The following is a 22,366-nucleotide window of genomic DNA, read 5'->3' on the forward strand; positions in this document are numbered from 1 at the left end:
AATTAAGCATGTATGCATGGGAGCCAACACTACACTCCTTAGCGATAGCGATGAGAGAAAAGCTGCCATCATGTATTTGAAAAGGTAATAAGTTGTAACTGTATTAAATCGTGGACGTAGTTTACAGACAGAACACCAGAGTCGCAATGACACTATGCTTACAGCTCAAGATACCCGTACGGCAAAGAACTGTACAACAAACAAATTATTACCCGGGTTCGAACCCCGAATAAATGCAATCCCAAAAAATATGTATGAGTATGACAGATATGCAAATTGTTGCAAAACCAGATCATATAATCCCCAATGACAGGAAAGGAAATACACTGAGAGCACATACAGTGGACTGAGAGGACAGAGAATGGACTGAAAGAACACTGCGTGGACTGAGAGGACATAAAGTGGACTAAGAATTCAGACAGGGGAATATGAGTACAGAGAGAGTACTGGTTTGACTGTGAGTGAACTGAGAGGAAGCAGATAGGACTGAGAGGACAGAGAGTGGACTGAGTGCACATAGAGTGGACTGAGAGGACAGAGAGAGGAGTCCAAGCTCAGAGAGGAGACTCAGTGGGCAGAAAATGGACTCAGAGGACAGAGAGTGGACTGAGAGGAACCACATTGGACTAAGATGAGAGAGAGAGAGTGGACGGAGAAGAAAGAGTGGCCTGACAGGACATTGAGTGGACTGAGAGGACATAGAGTAGAGTGACAACTCAGAGAGTGAACTGGTGGGACTCTGAGCGGACAGAGAAGAACCAGATATGACTGAGAGGAGAGAGAGAGTGGGCCCAGAGCACATAGAGTGGAATAAGAGCACATAGAGTGGACTGAGAGGACATACAGTGGACTGAGAGCATACAGAGTGGATTTAGAGCACATTGAGTGGACTCAGAGGACATAGAGTGGACTAAGAGGACATAGAGAGGACTGAGAGGACATAGAGTGGACTGAGAGGACAGGGAGAAAAACTAAGAGGACATTGAGTGGACTCAGAAGACAGGGGGTGGACTGAGAAGACAGGGAGTGGACTGTGAAGACAGGGAGTGGACTGGGAGGACATAGAGTGGACTGAAGGGACATAGAGTGGACTGAGAAGACAGGGAGTGGACTAAGAGGACATAGAGTGGACTGAGAAGTCAGGGAGTGGACTGAGAGAACATAGATTGGACTGAGAAAGCAGGGAGTGGACTGAGAGGACATAGAGGGAACTAAGAGGACATAGAGTGGACTGAGAACACAGGGAGAGGACTGAGAGGACATAGAGTGGACTGAGAGGACATAGAGTGGACTGAGAACACAGGGAGTGTGTTCTGAGAGGACATACTGTGGACTGAGAAGACGGAGTGCACTCAGACGACATAGAGTGGACTGAGAAGACTGGGAGTGGACTGAGAGGACATAGAGTGGACTCAGAAGACAGGGAGTGGACTGAGAGGACATGGAGTGGATTGAGAGGACATAGAGTGGACTGAGAAGACAGGGAGAGGACTGAGAGGACATAGAGTGGACTGAGAAACAGGGAGTAAACTGAGAGGACATAGAGTGGACTGAGAAGAAATAGAGTGGACTGAGAAGCCATTGAGTGGACTGAGAAGACAGAATGTGGACTGAGAGGACACAGAGTGGACTAAGAGGACATAGAGTGGACTGAGAGGACATAGAGTGGACTAAGAGGACATAGAGTGGACTGAGAGGACAGAGAGTGGACTAAGAGGACATAGATTGGACCGAGAAGACATGGAGTGGACTGAGAGGACATAGATTGGACTGAGAAGACATAGAGTGGACTGAGAAGACTTAGATTGGACTGAGAAGACATAGAGTGGACTGAGAAGGCATATAGTGGACTGAGAAGACAGGGAGTGGACTGAGAGGACATAGAGTGGACTGAGAAGACAGGGAGTGGACAGAGAGGACAAAGAGTGGACTGAGAGGACATAGAGTGGACTGATAATACATGGAGTGGACTGAGAGGACAGCGAGTGGACTAAAGGACATAGAGTGGATTGAGAAGACAGGGAGTGGACTGAGAGGACATAGAGTGGAATGAGAAGACAGGGAGTGGACTGAGACGACATAGAGTCGACTGAGAAGACAGGGAGTGGACTGTGAGGACATAGAGTGGACTGAGTAGACAGGGAGTGGACTGAGAGGACATAGAGTGGACTGAGAAGACAGCGTGGACTGAGAGGACACAGAGTCAAGTGAGAAGACAGGGAGTTGACTCAGAGGACATAGAGCGGACTGAGAAGACAGGGCGTGGACTGAGAGGACATAGAGTGGGCTGAGAAGACAGGGATTGGACTGAGAGGACATAGAGTGGACTGAGAGGAGATAGAGTGGACTGAGAACACAGGGAGAGGATTGAGAGGACATAGAGTGGACAGAGAGGACATAGAGTCGACCGAGAACACAGGGAGTGTACTGAGAGGACATACTGTGGACTGAGAAGACAGGAAGTGGACTCAGACGACATAGAGTGGACTGAGAAGACTGGGAGTGGACTGAGAGGACATAGAGTGGACTAAAAGGACATAGAGTGGATTGAGAAAACAGGGAGTGGACTGAGAGTACATAGAGTGGACTGAAAATTCAGGGCGTGGACTGAGAGGACGTAGAGTGTACTGACAGGTCAGGGAGTAGACTGAGAGGACATTGAGTGGACTGAGAAGACAGGGAGTGGACTGAGAGGACTTAGAGTGGACTGAGAAGACGGGGAGTGGACTGAGAGGACATGGAGTGGACTGAGAGGACATAGAGTGGACTGAGAAGACATGGACTGGACTGAGAAAACATAGTGTGGACTGAGAGGACATAGTGTGGACTGAGAACACAGGGAGTGTACTGAGAGGACATACTGTGGACTGAGAAGACAGGGAGTGGACTCAGACGACATAGAGTGGACTGAGAAGACTGGGAGTGGACTGAGAGGACATAGAGTGGACTAAAAGGACATAGAGTGCATAGAGAAGACAGGGAGTGGACTGAGAGTACATAGAGTGGACTGAGAAGACGGGGAGTGGACTGAGAGGACATGGAGTGTACTGAGAGGACATAGAGTGGACTGAGAAGACAGGGAGTGGACTCAGACGACATAGAGTGGACTGAGAAGACTTGGAGTGGACTGAGAGGACGTAGAGTGGACTAAAAGGACATAGAGTGGATTGAGAAGACAGGGAGTGGACTGAGAGTACATAGAGTGGAATGAGAAGACATGGAGTGGACTGAGAGGACATAGAGTGGACTGAGAAGACATAGAGTGGACTGAGAACACAGGGAGTGGACTAAGAGGGCATAGACTGGACTGAGAAGACAGCGAGTGGACTGAGAGTGAACAGAGAAGACATACAGTGGACTGAGAAGACTGGGAGTGGACTCAGAGGACATAGAGTGGACTGAGAAGTCCGGGCGTGGACTGAGAGGACACAGAGTGGACTGAGAGGACATAGAGTGGACTGAGAGGTCAGGGAGTAGACTGAGAGGACATTGAGTGGACTGAGAAGACAGGGAGTGGACTGAGAGGACTTGGAGTGGACTGAGAGGACGTAGAGTGGACTAAAAGGACATAGAGTGGATTGAGAAGACAGGGAGTGGACTGAGAGTACATAGAGTGGAATGAGAAGACATGGAGTGGACTGAGAGGACATAGAGTGGACTGAGAACACAGGGAGTGGACTAAGAGGGCATAGACTGGACTGCGAAGACAGCGAGTGGACTGAGAGGACATAGAGTGGACTGAGAGTGAACAGAGAAGACACAGAGTGGACTGAGAAGACTGGGAGTGGACTCATAGGACATAGAGTGGACCGAGAATTCCGGGCGTGGACTGAGAGGACACAGAGTGGACTGAGAGGACATAGAGTGGACTGAGAGGTCAGGGAGTAGACTGAGAGGACATTGAGTGGACTGAGAAGTCAGGCAGGGGACTGAGAGGACTTAGAGTGGACTGAGAAGACGGGGAATGGACTGAGAGGACATGGAGTGGACTGAGAGGACATAGAGTGGAATGAGAAGACATGGAGTGGACTGAGAGGACATGGAGTGTACTGAGAGGACATAGAGTGGACTGAGAAGACAGGGAGTGGACTCAGACGACATAGAGTGGACTGAGAAGACTTGGAGTGGACTGAGAGGACGTAGAGTGGACTAAAAGGACATAGAGTGGATTGAGAAGACAGGGAGTGGACTGAGAGGACATAGAGTGGAATGAGAAGACATGGATTGGACTGAGAGGACATAGAGGGGACTGAGAAGACATGGAGTGGACTGAGAACACAGGGAGTGGACTAAGAGGGCATAGACTGGACTGCGAAGACAGCGAGTGGACTGAGAGGACATAGAGTGGACTGAGAGTGAACAGAGAAGACATAGAGTGGACTGAGAGTGAACATAGAAGACATAGAGTGGACTGAGAAGACTGGGAGTGGACTCAGAGGACATAGAGTGGACTGAGAAGTCAGGGCGTGGACTGAGAGGACACAGAGTGGACTGAGAGGACATAGAGTGGACTGAGAGGTCAGGGAGTAGACTGAGAGGACATTGAGTGGACTGAGATGACAGAGAATGGAGTGAGAGCACATAGAGTGGACTGAGAGGACATAGAGTGGACTGAGAGGACAGAAAGTGGACTGACTCATTGAGGGCAATGTTTCTAAACATAATGTCCCATGACCACGTATTGGCAGGCCTTAGTTAGAATACTCTCAAGACATTATTTCCATAATTCGATCCATGTAAACTTATGAATGACAGGTTGAGCCGGTACAGGTATGAAGAAAATGCAAAAAAAAAAAATTGTAGAATTTGTAAATATAAATGCCGTTACTGGAATGGTAACAGGCCGTACTTTGAAGTAAAGAATAACTTTCCTAATTCATGTCTAGTGTAATCATGTGACATTAGTATGGCTATTAAGGAGTTAGTATTCTAAAAAATGCAGAAATTGTAAAGAAGTCCCGGTGCGAAATGGTAATAGGCAGTTGATTTAAGGCTGAGAGGGCATTAATCCCTAAGTTCGAGAATAGTGAACTTATAAGATATAAGTGTATGTATGGAGAGCCAAAAAAATTGGAAGTTTATTAGGCTTATACATGATATCTGCCCATATACTAAAATATCCTTAGTATCGCACCTGGAAGGGCATTATTTTCTTGAGTGGAATAATGTGATCTAATAACAACAGTTGGCAGAGATGGTAAGGATAGGCCTAGTATGAGGGAAAGTGATCCACAGGGAAAGGGAGACATTAATCATGAAACTAGTACCAATACCAATATTTATTGTACACATATTGAACAATCCTAACCAATACTTGTATAATCAATAATAAACAACAGATTTGAGTACACAATATACGAAGAAACTAATAAATAATGTTATACCAGTACCGATACCTTATTGCAAGACAATGTTTAGGTAATGATGAATGCAATTACGGTAAAACATTAAAAACGCGTTGCAGATGCAATTATTTTACAACACCAATATAAACATTAAAAATAAGGAAATAGCATGAACTGTAAAGGATGGTATTTCGATATAATTCCCTAACGTAGGAAAAATGTGTTTGCAAAGAAAAAGTGAATAATGCACAAAACTGCACAGAAAATACTTTCATATGTATTAACATTAAGGGACAAGGTAACAGTGGCGAAGCAAATGTGTCAAAACTAAATAGGGTGATATAAATCTGTTATCCTTCTATCATCTTATACATTAGATGATTCACGGCATTTTGAAGACAAATATAGTTACATAATCCCCTCAAAAAAAAAAAAAATCCAATAGAATACGGGTAAAACAATTTGAACTATATGACCAAGAACTCCCAGTTAACCAAAGATATTTCTAACACCAAGGCAATAGAATATTTACATTTAGTCTTCCTCCATCCGCTGTTTTAATCAGTGCTGTAGTTGGAAAATAATTTTAGGGGTACTGTTCAAATCTCCTAGGTTGGAGATCGCCATCCAGATCGCAGCCACAATAGCACATAAGGCATGGGGTTAAATGTTGACAATGATGGCCCAACACAGGATTGAGAACAAAAGCCTAGGATTTATTTTACTAGAAGAGTATTCCTATTCTTAGTCGAAATATCGTTCATTACACTAAAGCGCCTTTGTATTCTGAAGTTGAAATTAGAATAGAATGCATTATAGGTCTATGTTACAAATTACGAAGGTCTGGAGGTTTCATATTGAAGTCAGTATAATCCCTAAAGGCCAGAATGTACTTTCGCTTTTCTTCAAAATGGAAATGCTCATACAAGTTTAAGATGAACATATTAGTACAGGTTATAGGTAGGCCTACACGTAAATGTTTGTATTTACAAATGAAATCTTTCAACATTCTCTATTTTACGTGTCTTCCATTCTATAATACTAATCTCAGACTGTCAACATAAGTAGGATGTTACTGTGGGATTGAAAAGCCTCTGATTGAAATTTTCTGCCAGGGTTCTGTAAAAATGACTAGGTTTTATATTAGCTATATTTGTCCTGCAATGTAGCTCACTATCTTTGAAAACTTCCTATTATGAAGCAGAAAATGCCTCTTCAACATAAGATCCAGGCGAATGTACCATAGAATCAAAGACCTTAACAGTACAGTATGCTATTAAGCTTACGAAATTGTTATATGTCTCATAATAAGGCCATCACAACTACTGCCATATTCTGAACAAAATCATCAGACATTGTAATTTCAGGAAAACTTGCGTATTTAGACCTTAATTAATTCAGAGTCTCTTAACTTATTATTAATATAATGGGAGACTTCAGTTGTGAGGTGTCGTGTCATCAAATTAGTAGACCTATTAATTAGAAATATCACGACAGGCTTGAAATTAACAGATAACTACTATTCATGAGGTGCCAGACCATAGTTTTCAATAAGACAACGAATATACAAGTGTGTAAGCAAAGGATATGAGATACCAGCTGTTACTGTTATGCCAGAAATCAGAACTAAATTTTTTTCAGATATCTAACATCCTTCATTTCAAAGTGTATGAAAGACTAGTTGAACATAATGAATGTTTTCAAGTCTATATTTTTTGCTGGTATGGTAACAGCAAGTTTTTATTTTAGACGGTATGGCGTATTGGCCCATACCGGCCCAACTACAGCACTGATCTTAAAGTGTAAATGTGGAGTCCATCACTAACTTTCTAAGCACACTTATGTTTCATACATCCAACTTGAAAACTGTTTAGCTTTTAAATCTACCTTAATGTTCTCTCATTAAGATTCATAATACAGAAAATATGTAACACTCACAGGCATGGACTCTCAACGAAACTAACACTCAACAACACAGTGCATATACAGAGCCCCAAATATAAAGTGACATATCAAATTGTGAATGAGAGGCTAGTGATGTTTTATATGGAAATGTAGCGAATCGATATCTCCTCCCCAGAATCCCCCTCTACATTGCGAATCAAGGTCGTAGCTACCGTCTTTAAGACGCATGTGCCACAAGCCCCTCGCAATGAACTCTCCATACTGGAAGGAGTGCCAACAGTGTACTTATTTTTTTGGAAGGATTGGAGTGTAATCAAGTGGTACGATACATCGATGTTACGAACTTACTGGCCTATTGTTACTAGGTATAATAACTTAAATAAATGTGGGAACCGGTAGGATAAGTCTCAAAAGCTCTTAAGAATTTCGTCACTGCAAGTTGGCAAGTCATTACTTTTTAGTAGGCATGGTAATATTTTTCGGCACTGTAACAATTATGTGTCAAAATGTGCATGATTATCACTAGACAGTGGAAAAAAAGTCATTCGGATGTGAATGTAACTACAACACAACTAATTTGTCTCGTCAGAGGGTTGTTGTCTACATAAGCACAGTAGGCATACTAGAGGCACGTGCAGGTATAGGCCGGAGGGAAATGTAAATTTACCCTCGGAATAATCACTGAATATAGGTTGTACGTTGTTATAACTATTGCAATAGCATATTCTGTAAATTTTTCTATAAACCCTTCAAAGTGAGTATTGTTCAACATTTTGAATAGATTATTGCAAACTTATCATTCGACACAAATCCTGGCAAAAGTCATATGACATATGTGAGGCGGAATTTACTGTGTATTACATTAATTTTCTAACGAATTGTTTTGTTATCTTTTTTAATGCACACATACATAACACACACATAATTGTTTCACCAGTATCACTACTAAGTATCTTCTCAGTCCACTCTAAGTCCTCTCAGTCCACTCCCTGTCTCCACAGTCCACTCAATGTCCTCTCAGTCTGCTCCCTGACCTCTCAGTCCAGTCTATGTCCTCTCAGTCCACTCTGTGTCCTCTCAGTCCACGCCCTGACTTCTCAGTCCACTCTATGTCCTCTCAGTCCACTCCCAGTCTTCTCAGTCCACTATATGTCTTCTCTGTTCACTCTCATTCCACTCTGTCCTCTCAGTCCACTCGCTGTCTTCGCAGTCCAGTCTATGCCCTCTTAGTCCACTCCCTGTGTTCTCAGTCCACTCTATGTCCTCTCAGTCCAATCTATGTCCTATGAGTCCACTCCCAGTCTTCTCAGTCCACTCTATTTCTTCTCTGTTCACTCTCAGTCCACTCTATGCCCTCTCAGTCCACTCGATGTCTTCGCAGTCCAGTCTATGCCCTCTTAGTCCACTCCCTGTGTTCTCAGTCCACTCCATGTCTTCTCTGTCCACTCTATGTCCTCTCAGTCCAATCCATGTCTTCTCATTCCACTCTACGTCCTCTCAGTCCACTCCATGTCCTCTCAGTCCACTCCCCGTCTTCTCAGTCCACTCTAAGTCCTCTCAGTCCACTCCCTGTCTTCTCAGTCCACTCAATGTCCTCTCAGTATACTCCCTGACCTCTCAGTCCACTCTATGTCCTCTCAGTCCACTCTGTGTCCTCTCAGTCCACGCCCGGAATTCTCAGTCCACTCTATATCCTCTGAGTCCACTCCCAGTCTTCTCAGTCCACTCTCTGTCTTCTCTGTTCACTCTCAGTCCACTCTATGTCCTCTCAGTCCACTCGCTGTCTTCTCAGTCCAGTCTATGCCCTCTTAGTCCACTCCCTGTGTTCTCAGTCCACTCTATGTCTTCTCAGTCCACTCTATGTCCTCTCAGTCCACTCCATGTCTTCTCATTCCACTCTATGTACTCTCAGTCCACTCCCTGTCTTCTCAATCCACTCTATGTCCTTTTAGTCCACTCTGCGTCCTCTCAGTCCACTCCAAGTCTTCTCAGTCCACTCTATGTCGTCTGAGTCCACTCCCTGTCTTCTCAGTCCACTCTATGTCCTCTCAGTCCAATCTATGTCCTACGAGTCCACTCCCAGTCTTCTCAGTCCACTCTATTTCTTCTCTGTTCACTCTCAGTCCACTCTATGTCCTCTCAGTCCAGTCGCTGTCTTCGCAGTCCAATCTATGCCCTCTTAGTCCACTCCCTGTGTTCTCAGTCCACTCCATGTCTTCTCAGTCCACTCTATGTCCTCTCAGTCCAATACGTGTCTTCTCATTCCACTCTATGTCCTCTCAGTCCACTCCATGTCCTCTCAGTCCACTCCCCGTCTTCTCAGTCCACTCTAAGTCCTCTCAGCCCACTCCCTGTCTTCTCAGTCCACTCAATGTCCTCTCAGTCTACTCCCTGACCTCTCAGTCCACTCTATGTCCTCTCAGTCCACTCTGTGTCCTCTCAGTCCACGCCCGGACTTCTCAGTCCACTCTATGTCCTCTGAGTCCACTCCCAGTCTTCTCAGTCCACTGTATGTCTTCTCTGTTCACTCTCAGTCCACTCGCTGTCTTCTCAGTCCAGTCTATGCCCTCTTAGTCCACTCCCTGTGTTCTCAGTCCACTCTATGTCTTCTCAGTCCACTCTATGTCCTCTCAGTCCACTCCATGTCTTCTCATTCCACTCTATGTACTCTCAGTCCACTCCCTGTCTTCTCAATCCACTCTATGTCCTTTTAGTCCACTCTACGTCCTCTCAGTCCACTCCAAGTCTTCTCAGTCCACTCTATGTCGTCTGAGTCCACTCCCTGTCTTCTCAGTCCACTCTATGTCCTCTCAGTACACTCCATGTCCTCTCAGTCCACTCCCCGTCTTCTCAGTCCACTCTATGTACTCTCAGTCCACTCCCTGTCTTCTCTATGCACTCTATGTCCTTTTAGTCCACTCTATGTCCTCTCAGTCCACTCCCAGTCTTCTCAGTCCACTCTATGTCGTCTGAGTCCACTCCCTGTCTTCTCAGTCCACAGTATGTCCTCTCAGTACACTCCCTGTGTTCTCAGTCCACACTATGTCCTCTCAGTCCACACTATGTTTTCTCAGTCCAGTCCATGTCTTCTCAGTCCACTCTATGTCCTCTCAGTCCACTCCATGTCCTCTCAGTCCACTCCCCGTCTTCTCAGTCCACTCTAAGTCCTCTCAGTCCACTCCCTGTCTTCTCAGTCCACTCAATGTCCTCTCAGTCTACTCCCTGACCTGTCAGTACACTCTACGTCCTCTCAGTCCACGCCCTGAATTTTCAGTCCACTCTATGTACTCTCAGTCCACTCCCTGTTTTCTCAATCCACTCTATGTCCTTTTAGTCCACTCTATGTACTCTCAGTCCACTCTATGTCGTCTGAGTCCACTCCCTGTCTTCTCAGTACACTCCATGTCCTCTCAGTCCACTCCCCGTCTTCTCAGTCCACTCTAAGTCCTCTCAGTCCACTCCCTGTCTTCTCAGTCCACTCAATGTACTCTCAGTCTACTCCCTGACCTCTCAGTCCACTCTATGTCCTCTCCGTCCACTCTGTGTCCTCTCCGTCCACGCCCTGACTTCTCAGTCCACTCTATGTCCTCTGAGTCCACTCCCAGTCTTTTCAGTCCACTCTATGTCTTCTATGTTCACTCTCAGTCCACTCTATGTCTTCTCTGTTCACTCTCAGTCCACTCTATGTCCTCTCAGTCCACTCGCTGTCTTCGCAGTCCAGTCTATGCCCTCTTAGTCCACTCCCTGTGTTCTCAGTCCACTCTATGTCTTCTCAGTCCACTCTATGTCCTCTCAGTCCACTCCATGTCTTCTCATTCCACTCTATGTACTCTCAGTCCACTCCCTGTCTTCTCAATCCACTCTATGTCCTTTTAGTCCACTCTATGTCCTCTCAGTCCACTCCCAGTCTTCTCAGTCCACTCTATGTCGTCTGAGTCCACTTCCTGTCTTCTCAGTCCACAGTATGTCCTCTCAGTACACTCCCTGTGTTCTCGGTCGACTCTATGTCCTCTCTGTCCACTCTATGTCCTCTCAATCCTCTCCCTGTGTTCTCAGTCCACTCTATCTCCTCTCAGTCCACTCTATGTCCTCTCAGTCCAATCCCTGTCTTCTCAGCCCACTCTATGTCCTCTCAGTCCACGCCCTGTCTTCTCAGTCCGCTCTATGTCCTCTGAGTCAACTCCCTCTCTTCTCACTTGACTCTGTGTCCTCTCAGTCCACGCTGTCTTCTCAGTCCACTCTATGTCCTCTCAGTCCACTCCCTGTCTACTCAGTCCACTCTATGTCCTCACAGTCCACTCCCTGTCTTCTCAGTCGACTCTATGTCGTCTCAGTCCACTCCCTGTCTTCTCATTCCACTCTATGTCCTCTCAGTCCACTCCCTGTCTTCTCAATCCACTCTATGTCCTTTAGTCCACTCGCTGTCCTCTCAGTCCACTCCATGTATTATCAGTCCACTCTATGTCCTCTCAGTCCACTCTTTGTCCTCTCTGTCCACTCCCTGTCTTCTCAGTCCACTCTATGTCCTCTCAGTCCACTCCCTGTCTTCTCAGTCCACTATATGCCTTCTCAGTCCACTCTATGTCTTCTCAGTCCAATCTAAGTCTTCTCAGTCCACTCTATGTCTTCTCAGTCCAATCTATGTCCTCTCAGTCCACTCCATGTCTTCTCGGTCCAATCTATGTCCTCTTAGTCCACTCTCTGTCCTCTCAGTCCACTCTATGTCCTCTTAGTCCACTCTATGTCCTCTCAGTCCACTCTATGTCCTCTTAGTCCACTCTGTGTCCTCTCAGTCCACATTCTGTCTTCTCAGTCCACTCAATGGCTTCTCAGTCCACTCTATTTCTTCTCAGTCCACTCTATGTCCTCTCAGTTTACTCCCTGTTTCTCAGTCCACTCTATGTCCTCTCAGTCCTCTCCCTGTCTTCTCAGTCCACTCTATGTCCTCTCAATCCACTCCATGTCCTCTCAGTCCGCTCCCTGTCTTCTGAGTCCACTCTATGTCCTCTCAGTCCACTCCCAGTCTTCTCAGTCCACTCTATGTCGTCTGAGTGCACTCCGTCTTCTCAGTCCACAGTATGTCCTCTCAGAACACACTCCCTGTGTTCTCAGTCCACTCTATGTCCTCTCAGTCCACTCTATGTCCTCTCAGTCCTCTCCCTGTGTTCTCAGTCCACTCTATGTCCTCTTAGTTCCCTGCTTTCTCAGTCCAATCTATGTTCTCTCAGTCCACTCCCTGACTTCTCAGTCCACTCTATGTCCTCTTAGTCCACTCCCTGTCTTCTCAGTCCACTCTATGTCCCTTCAGTCCACTCTATGTCCTCCCAGTCCACTCCCTGTCTTCACAGTCCACTCCCTGTCTTCTCAGTCCACCCCCTGTCTTCTGAGTCCACTCAATGTCCTCTTAGTTTTTCTCCCTGTCCTCTCAGTCCACTCTATGTCCTCTCAGTCCTCTCTATGTCCTCTTAGTCCACTCTATGTCCTCTGAGTCCACTCAATGTGCTCTAAATCCACTCTGTATGCTCTCAGTCCACTGTATGTCCTCTCAGTCCACTCTATGTGCTCTTATTCCACTCTATGTGCTCTGGGCCCACTCTCTCTCTCCTCTCAGTCATATCTGGTTCTTCTCTGTCTGCTCAGAGTCCCACCAGTTCACTCTCTGAGTTGTCACTCTACTCTATGTCCTCTCAGTCCACTCAATGTCCTGTCAGGCCACTCTTTCTTCTCCGTCCACTCTCTCTCTCTCATCTTAGTCCAATGTGGTTCCTCTCAGTCCACTCTCTGTCCTCTGAGTCCATTTTCTGCCCACTGAGTCCCCTCTCTGAGCTTGGACTCCTCTCTCTGTCCTCTCAGTCCACTCTATGTGCACTCAGTCCACTCTCTGTCCTCTCAGTCCTGTCTGCTTCCTCTCAGTTCACTCACAGTCAAACCAGTACTCTCTCTGTACTCATATTCCCCTGTCTGAATTCTTAGTCCACTTTATGTCCTCTCAGTCCACGCAGTGTTCTTTCAGTCCATTCTCTGTCCTCTCAGTCCACTGTATGTGCTCTCAGTGTATTTCCTTTCCTGTCATTGGGGATTATATGATCTGGTTTTGCAACAATTTGCATATCTGTCATACTCATACATATTTTTTGGGATTGCATTTATTCGGGGTTCGAACCCGGGTAATAATTTGTTTGTTGTACAGTTCTTTGCCGTACGGGTAGCTTGAGCTGTAAGCATAGTGTCATTGCGACTCTGGTGTTCTGTCTGTAAACTACGTCCACGATTTAATACAGTTACAACTTATTACCTTTTCAAATACATGATGGCAGCTTTTCTCTCATCGCTATCGCTAAGGAGTGTAGTGTTGGCTCCAACGAGCTAGATACTATCTAGCTCGTTGGTTGGCTCCCATGCATACATGCTTAATTTGATTTACGTAGTAGCCTTGCGCGCGTCCGCCATGACAGTTCGCCTTGGCAACAGTTTATTGGATTATACCAAAATTGGTATTATTGGATTATACCAAAATGTAATTTATTTTACTTATCACTTTAATAGGTGAAGATATTAAGTGCATTTCAGTTTTTAATTAATTTCTAATAAGTGTGTTAGGACCTACCCTATAAGTTTTTGTATTGTTATGTTGCAATGTGAAAATGAATCCCTTCAGTGACACAGTGTGTACATTAATTCAAACCTCGTTTAATCGTGTGAGCAGTATAGGAGATATCTATTGTTTCTAGACAGAACTCAACCAATTTTAGACATAAACTGTAAAAAAGGTAAACTCACAAGCTGGTAAATCATACGAACTTAATTTTAAAACTTCATGGTACTGCAAGCATCAGTGAGTGGTTGTGTGGGAGCCACTACATTGAAATACTATTTTGTTAGTCATGCCTCTACTTGGAGTTAAAAAAAAATGTGTGGAATGAAACTGGATTCAGTGATTTTCTAAAATAATGTTAGTCGTGCTCTACAAAAACATGAAAATTCGGCGGAACATTTTTTTAAAGCGCGTGTTGCAGTTCAAAAATTTACAGAAAAATATGAACACTATTGGGAATAACCTGAAAAAAAAAGCTAGGCTATTGTTAGTGCAATATATTGAAAATGTTAGTTTAAACAGACATGTTATGCGGTCAGTCATCGACACTGCTTTGTATTTAAGCAAGCAGGAATTATCATTTCGGGGCCATGACGAAAGCACTTCTTCGCTTAATGTGGAAATTTCAGATGGCGTACTGCGCTATGCTAGAATTTTGAACGTAGCAAAAAGTAGAAGTGAATTCTCAGGGAGAAAGTACAGATTGCGGCTACAGTGGAAAAAGTGATGTAGAACATGATCGTAATTACAAGATATTGTTCTTTGAGATCATTGACAACATCACCATGCAGATCGATAAAAGATTTGGGGATTTAGAAAAACTTCGTTTCGTCAGCCTTGCTGATACTTCCAAATTTGACAATTACCTATAGTAGAAATTTCCCACATGATCCGCTTTTTTCACTATAAGCTAGCTATTTCAACATATTAAAAAAGACGCAGGTTCCAAAAAGTGAACTTGAGTTTTATACCAGAACAGTGAATATAGGAATATACCAGTTAAGAAAGTGCTAGACTTCTTCGTGACACAAAGATGTATTTGGAGAAGTGTATAAGTTATATTCCCTCATTTCAATACTACCGTCTTACTAGCGTACCGGTCGAGAGGAGCTTCTCGTGTTTAAAACGAATAAAAACAAAACAAAGAAACTCAATGTCACAGTAGAGACTGTCAGCGTTAGGGAATATTTCGCTCCAAAAAGATATGTTGGACAAGATGATGGAATCACAGCCCCTCCATGAGAACGTTATTGGCAGGTTCGCAGCCCTGAAGGAATGGAGAATCAACTTAGTGTACAAGATAGGTAAGCAATAAGCATATGAAGAGTCCACTGCAAGAATGATGGATGTTACTTTCTTTTCGAAAATGAAACAAGACTGTCAATGCATAGCTTAAGACATACAGAATATACATAGAGAGTTATATGGCATTAACATTGATAGTCATTGTCCAGTAATGATCGGAAAATCATAGTTAAGCTTTGAGCGCTAAGCATTTCAAACTTTCAATTGTTTCTCCTGAAGAATGTATTCCAAATGACATCCATCATTCTTGCAGTGGACTCTCCATATCTTAATTTATATGTACCGGTAAGTGCATTGATAACTGGCAGAAATAAATGCAATGAAATCACTTTCACGATTGAATATCATGGGAATTTATGGGAGGGAATTACTTTAGTTACATAGAGTTCCGATTATCAATACAACTAGCCTACATGGGCTTTGAAAACTTTGCAACAATTTTGTGCTTCACCTACTTTTTCAGGTACGAGCCGCTACTGCTGTATACACCCCATAATAATAATTAAGCTTTGTAATTCAGCTACCTATAAACTGGAATGAGGTTGTCTGATACAAAGTATATGTGACGTCACAGAGCAGGTACAGGAGTTAAGTTTTGCAGCTTAACAAGTATTTGTACTGTATATCGCGAACTTGAAGCCACGGTTCCATTGATTCACTTCGCGCTGTGTGATATCTTATTCAACCGAAATGAGAAGCCAGGTTTTATGATACTTGGTTTATTTTCAATCCTGTATAGCCGGTTCTGAAATGTACAATTCCCTTAGACTGAACTACGTGTCAGCTAGGTAATCAGTCAGGGTTTGAACCCAAGACTTGAGACGTGAAGCCTACTGGTCAGTTATTACAACTTCGACGACAGCTAAACGAAAGAGGGTGAGTGGCTGAAAACCCTCAGTTTTATTCAATTCTTCCAGGCTTGGGTCACGTGTCAATTCTGGTGTCAAACTTACATGGTCTGACAGAATAATGTTGCATATTGACAGTCACCCTGTGATGGGGTGTCATCCTATACTGTATGAGTCCAGCTAGGGTGAACTGTGACTCGTACCCTTGTGAGGCGATAAGACGCACGACTTAAAGTCATGAGTTATTTTCTTAGCGATAAATCCCAGACTATATGTCTGGCCAGAATGATTCTTATTCGTGTATTATAATGATATTAATATTAAATTATTAGAACCCTAAGTTTTGGGCCTCTGGGGCTCGTAGCTTGACCACCGGGGTCGGGATACATAACTCAGGTATGTTGGTATACAAAATAGTTACGCATTCTCTCCTCTCTTCCTCTAGAACAGCGGTGACCAAAGTGGGTGTCGTGATTACATCTTGTAATCACAGACATTCAAACGGGTACGAGGAGTTTACTGTACATTGCTGTGTGTTTCATTCATGTACTGAAGGCAAGCAGTAGCAGTATCATGTCGCTCTACAAACTCTATCTCTACAAGCAGTAAGAGGTTGTATCGTAAAGAATGAAGAACTTTTTTCTTGTTCTTTCGGACAAAATGTAATATTATGTTTACTTTGCTCAACGGTTCAATTAGGAGTATATAGAAACATCAATTGCCACGCTTAATAATGTATTATTATTATTATTATTATTATTATTATTATTATTATTATTACTGACCACTAAGTATGTGTTTCAATAATTCTTCTGTACGTGCATGAATATTGATATTTTTAGATCTTCTCCCTAGAAGGGTAAAAATATTAGGTTTTATCTCAATTTTAATCTTCTTAATCTTTAGATGAGGGTAACAGTTACAACTCTAAAAATTTCCTACTAGGACATAAATGCACATATAACAGTTTTAAAGTTATGCTATTTAGTCTTTTTTTCAATTGGAAAGTGTTATATTTTACGTTGTAACAGTTTTCCATTCTCAACTGTTGCTAAAAGCAATGTTCCATTTTGACTTGTGACACTTTCGTACTGAAAATATCCATGCTTCGAGTTTAAATTTTGCACACCTTGCAGTACTTACAATAATGGTAGCATAATGCTGCCTGCATTGTTTAAAAACAATGTTGTTATTAATTTTGTCTTCACCATCGAAGTAGTATTGAAATATTAATCATCGTGCATGTTCTTACAGATCAGTATTTAATTCACTTTAATCCTTCATATTTTATATCCTTAAGAAAAATCAATGTTGTGTATATACTGCATATAAGAATGGTACAGAAACAGAGAAATTAAACCTGCAAGAAAGTTATAATCTTAATATATAAAATTGAATGTGGGTATGTATGTATGTATGTATGTATGTATGTATGTATGTATGTATGTATGTGTGTGTATATTCTCTATACAAATCTACACGCTTTGACCGATATGTGCCAAAGTTTGCACATTTAACCTTCATAACCAGGAGAAGAACATAGGCTACATTAAAATTGTGTAAATGGAAGTTAAATTAATTAAATATATAAAAAATAAAAATAAATAGGTCAAATATTCATGTATTATATTAAAATGCAAAATCTTCTACAGTCAATTGTTCTTTATTATTGTCTCTTGTATTCAACATAGACTTTCACGAGGCCTTGGAAATTTTTACACGAAATTAAATTACATTGTTGTTACACATCACGAAGGCTGAAACTAAATAATTCATGCAATAAGTATCTTTACGCAGTCCAGGACCGTATTATGAAATTCCTCAATGCAGTTTTGTAGATAGTGAGCAGACTGTTTTATCCAATTGAATTCTAGAATTCTTTCAAACTACAAGGATTGCTACCACATAATTTACTTAATATTGAATAGCCATAGTAGACCTACTATTGCGAAATATTGATTCACCAAAATTATGCACTAACAAGAATTTGTGTCAAAAACTCATGCGAAACATAATATGAGTGGCAATATTAACTGGAAAAGCGAAAGAAGATGATGTTTTTATCCCACGTATTGCTATTATAGCCATTCGATTTTAAGCAATTATTATAAGTTATAGTAATATTTGTGATAATATTACAATATTATAATATTGCAATAATAATATAGAGCCTATTTTACTGTAACTGTTAATCCGTCTCTTATTAATAAGTTATGGTCACTAATGACTTGGCCGTTAATAGAAAAATATGATTTTCTGTTGTGGTAGTGTTCTACATTGCCTTCTCCAGGAGAGTGAATTCTGATGAGTATAGTCTCCATTACTGCAAAACACCCTGAAATCCATGTATTTGATAGAATCCATCCATTACAGATTGTAGTTTGGCCTTGAAGGAAATTAAATATATTGTGGGCAGAAAGGCTTAATAATGCATAATGCCATGGTACGATAAATGTTATCATCAATCACAATGTTAAATATCTTAAATATCCCTGTAGCATAAGGTCTTAAAGTTGTTAAAACTCTATTCATAGGTGAGATGGAATTATTTCGATTAGTCAGTTTCTTTGGATATTAGTGGCACTTTCTTTAATATTCGTCACTAGGGAGGAGAAAACATAAATAAATATGGTTCGTTTTGGTTTTATATAGTTCCCTTGCCGAGGTCTCCGATAAGTCTAACAAACAGTTTATTTAGATATAGACCAACATTTAAAACCTGGGCAACGCCGGGTAATTTAAGTTAGTAGAGATATAAAGGAAAGAAACATCAAGGGCTACAAAGACTAAAGATATTGAATCAGCAAAACAGGCTCCAAGCAAAGTTTTGTGCTACTCTGATCTTCAGGTAGTAGGCTACTTATTTCATCTTGTGGTGAGTGTTCATCTTTATACTATAAAAGAAAACTGTCCTGTTACAATCTCACAATATATGAATATGACCGGCTCTGTGGTGTAGGGGTCAGCATGCTGGTCTCTTACGCAGAGGGCCCGGGTTCGATTCCTGGTCGGGTTGAATTTCCTGGTTGAGGTTTTTCAGGGTTTTCCCTCAAACGTAAGCCAAATGCTAGGAAATTCGGGCCACAATGTCTTTGAAAATCACCGGCCTCATTCATCACCTAAATCGTATTCATAACAAATCAGTAATACATATACAGTCGCCATCTAGTTCACAACAATAGAACTAGTCTCAACAATAGTACACAGGCCTTCGGATTTCACCCAGAAGATTAACCCGTGATGTCACCAAAGATGTTAAAGCAAGTATAAATAACAGCGGGGGGGGGGGATTTATATATATATATATATATATATATATATATATGAATGACATCACAGACAGCCAGGGCCATTGTTATTTTTGATATAAGGGCTTGGCCAAAAGAGGTTCAAATCAGATTGACACATGTCTCTATAAATTTCTTACTTCTTTGCCCAACACAGTAAAAAACCAGGTAATTTTATTTTTAGACAATTGTGGTGGACAAAACAAGAACAAATCCATTGCCTCATTGCTTTTGTACTGCGTAACTAACCTGAGTCATATAATGTCATAACTAGGGAAAGGAATTTCATGCACTTGCATATTTGTTCTCTATTGTTGTGTGAATATGCTGAAAGATTATCTACATGAATCACAAATTTCCGAATACAATGATATTACTTTTATTGTGCATAAAAGTGCATATTTTGCCTTTATTTATAAAACATCATATTTTAATATTTATGCAGGGAAACTGCATATTATGTATGTTTATTAGTCTTTCCCTCCTTTTCAAAAGTGTGTAACCTCGTAAACACGACTAATTTATGTTTATGAATTTTGAATGTAACGATGACGCCCTCATAGAGAGCCTCTCAAGTTAGCAATTGGTATTCCTTTACTGCAGTCTTTAGCAGATTTCGATAGAACAATGTCCAGTTTAACATCAGTTCTAGGAAATGTAGGAGATAAAGTGAACGAGAAAACAGCAAATATTCTTTCCAAAAACCCTGGTTATTATCAACTTAAAGAAATTCAAGATATTCTTGAAGGAAAAACACCCCAAAAACCAAGAAAATTTTCTATAGAACAGCTCCCAGCTTTTGTGCAAGCCCCTCTTCTTGTGACGTAGAACGAAGTTTTTCACGCTACAAAGCTATACTGAGAGACAACAGGCGAAGAATGACAACAGAAAACATACGTCACTGCTTAGTTGTGAACTGTAACAGCATAAATGGAGCATTCAGCAGTGAGACAACCACTTCAAAATCCATAGACTAAACGTAAGTTACCTATACCGGTACCTTATTATTCTGTTAAAATAATCTCAGACTGATAATGCATATTTTGTAGCATATTTATCTATTTTTACGGCATAAATGCATACATATTCTTCATGTTTTCAGGGCATGAACTTCCTTTCCGTGGTCATAGCACAGAAATTTTTAATCAGGGCATACCCAGAATGAGATTGACTCTGTGCATTCTACTATTGAACGTGGGGGTGGGAAGAGTTCTTAAAGGAGGACCTATTATACTGCCAACGCAATAGGTACCAGTACTGAAATTGGTCAAGAGAAAAGTCAATATGTACAAAGTCAATGAACTAGATATACTGGTACCAGACATCTTAGAAAATAGAGCTACATTTGACTAACAAATAAACATATGCTTTTTCTCACTACAAGATACAATTTATTTATTATTATTGTTGTTGTAGTCATCCTGGTTGGTGTAATTTATTTCTTTTTATTGTTGTAATAATCCTGATACCAACCAGTCTCATTTTGTTTCTAAATCTATATTTGGCATATTTTTCCATTGTATTATCTGAACTTATTACATAGTCATATAAGGAAAAACCTGTTGCAAATAATAAAATATTATGTAATACAGTTATATCTGAGAAGAACACATTAAACAACCAGAGGACATAATACATCTACATATGCCGAACACGTAACTAACGCCAACCACACATACAATAACATAAATACAGACATGGAAATCCTACACATACAACCCAAAAACCAAAACCTAACACACTAGAACAATATGAAATATACAGACACACTAAAACACACCCTAATCAAATTCTCAACACACAGATCAATTTCAGAACACACACACTATTTAACACAACTCTTCATCACATGAACGCACCCACACAACAGGCAGCGAAGTTGAGATAATGTCGAGATCTAGTAGGCTCTGAGGATGGTGTCAAGTAACACCGAAACAGCTGTAAGCCACACATGCTTACATAATTAACACTAGTAAAATCGTCATTTAATCAGTTATCAATAATATCTATTAAAAAGATATTGTAGACCTAGATGTGAAATACTTTTTGTGGAATGACCAATGAGTATTATAATTATTCTTATTAAATTTATAATATCAAATTCTGTATATTTTCAGAAACCTAATCTTGAACATCATACTTCATGTACCGGGACTTCTCATGAAATACCAGATAACAGTGACCGGATATTGACTTCTGATGAATATACTCAGGTATGACCAACATTTTGCAATGTGACTCAATTAAAGTTCTTAAAATGTTGGCTAATGTTGTATTAAGTTGTGTAATTAGAATATTAAAATTACCAACGTAATTCCAAATATGAAATAAAAATGTCATGAAAATGATGTTCTTTGCCATTATACAGAAAGGTATGTTAAATATTTGTCCATTGTAAAATTCTTGCAAATCCAGTTTTCTTCCATTGCAGTATTTTCTCTCTTTGCTGTAATCCTTCCCCGAGATGAATGATAAGAAAGATGATGGTTTGTTTTCAGCCTGCCCAAAAATATATATAGACTGCTAAAATTTCTCTCATTTCAATTCCTTAGGATTTGTAAGAGGCTTCTCAAAATACACGCACGCACGCACGCACACACACACACACACACACACACACACACACACGTACACACACACGTGTTCTGCCCAAAGGCAGGCCTTTCACTGCAAACCCAGCATTCTCAAATCTTTCCTATTCTCTGCCTTCTACTTAGTCTCTGCACATGATCCTTATACAGTGACACCTCATATATTATTAAACTGACCTTTGAAATGACCTTAAAATTCAAAATATATCAATCAAAGTAAATTCATTATTAATATTTGAGGAGAAAAATTCGCTCCGGTGTTGGGGATCGAACTCGGGTCCTTGGTTCTACGTACCAAGTTCTCTGACCACTCAGCTATGCTGAATTCAATTCACAGCACAGGATCGAATTCTCCTCCTTCAGTGTTTCCCTTTATGGCCTGACTCCAAGTTAGGCATATAAGTTGACGTGCTCTGACCACTGAGCTATGCCGAATTCAATCCACAGCACCGGATCGAATTCTCTTCCCTCAATGTTTCCCTTTATGGCC

General features: G+C 41.5%; 2 protein-coding genes across 13 annotated transcripts in view; one reads left to right on the forward strand and one right to left on the reverse strand.

Moving 5' to 3' along the window:
• Blos3 (Biogenesis of lysosome-related organelles complex 1, subunit 3) overlaps window positions 1-14,060 on the reverse strand; it is a 70,343-nt gene extending 56,283 nt beyond the window's left edge. For all 6 annotated transcript variants that reach the window (XM_069833758.1, XM_069833756.1, XM_069833764.1 and 3 more), the window contains exon 1: window positions 14,031-14,060. In XM_069833758.1, the coding sequence (XP_069689859.1) occupies window positions 14,031-14,045 (15 nt within the window). In that variant the 5' untranslated portion in view covers window positions 14,046-14,060. The remainder of the gene's footprint in view (window positions 1-14,030) is intronic.
• The window catches only part of LOC138705117 (CD2 antigen cytoplasmic tail-binding protein 2 homolog), a 204,877-nt gene continuing 196,216 nt past the window's right edge, over window positions 13,706-22,366 (forward strand). For 2 of the 7 annotated variants that reach the window (XR_011333622.1, XR_011333623.1), the window contains exons 1-4: window positions 13,706-15,149; window positions 15,614-20,264; window positions 20,388-20,533; window positions 21,403-21,498. Coding sequence is in view for 2 of the 7 variants with exons in the window: in XM_069833767.1 (XP_069689868.1) it covers window positions 15,050-15,149 (100 nt within the window). In the remaining 5 variants the exon portion in view is untranslated. Of the gene's footprint in view, window positions 15,150-15,613; window positions 20,265-20,387; window positions 20,534-21,402; window positions 21,499-22,366 lie in introns of those variants that run through there. The other 5 variants (XM_069833769.1, XM_069833772.1, XM_069833771.1 and 2 more) reach the window with 5 other exon arrangements.

The sequence above is a fragment of the Periplaneta americana genome, chromosome 8, assembly GCF_040183065.1.
Source record: "Periplaneta americana isolate PAMFEO1 chromosome 8, P.americana_PAMFEO1_priV1, whole genome shotgun sequence".
Taxonomy (NCBI): domain Eukaryota; kingdom Metazoa; phylum Arthropoda; class Insecta; order Blattodea; family Blattidae; genus Periplaneta; species Periplaneta americana.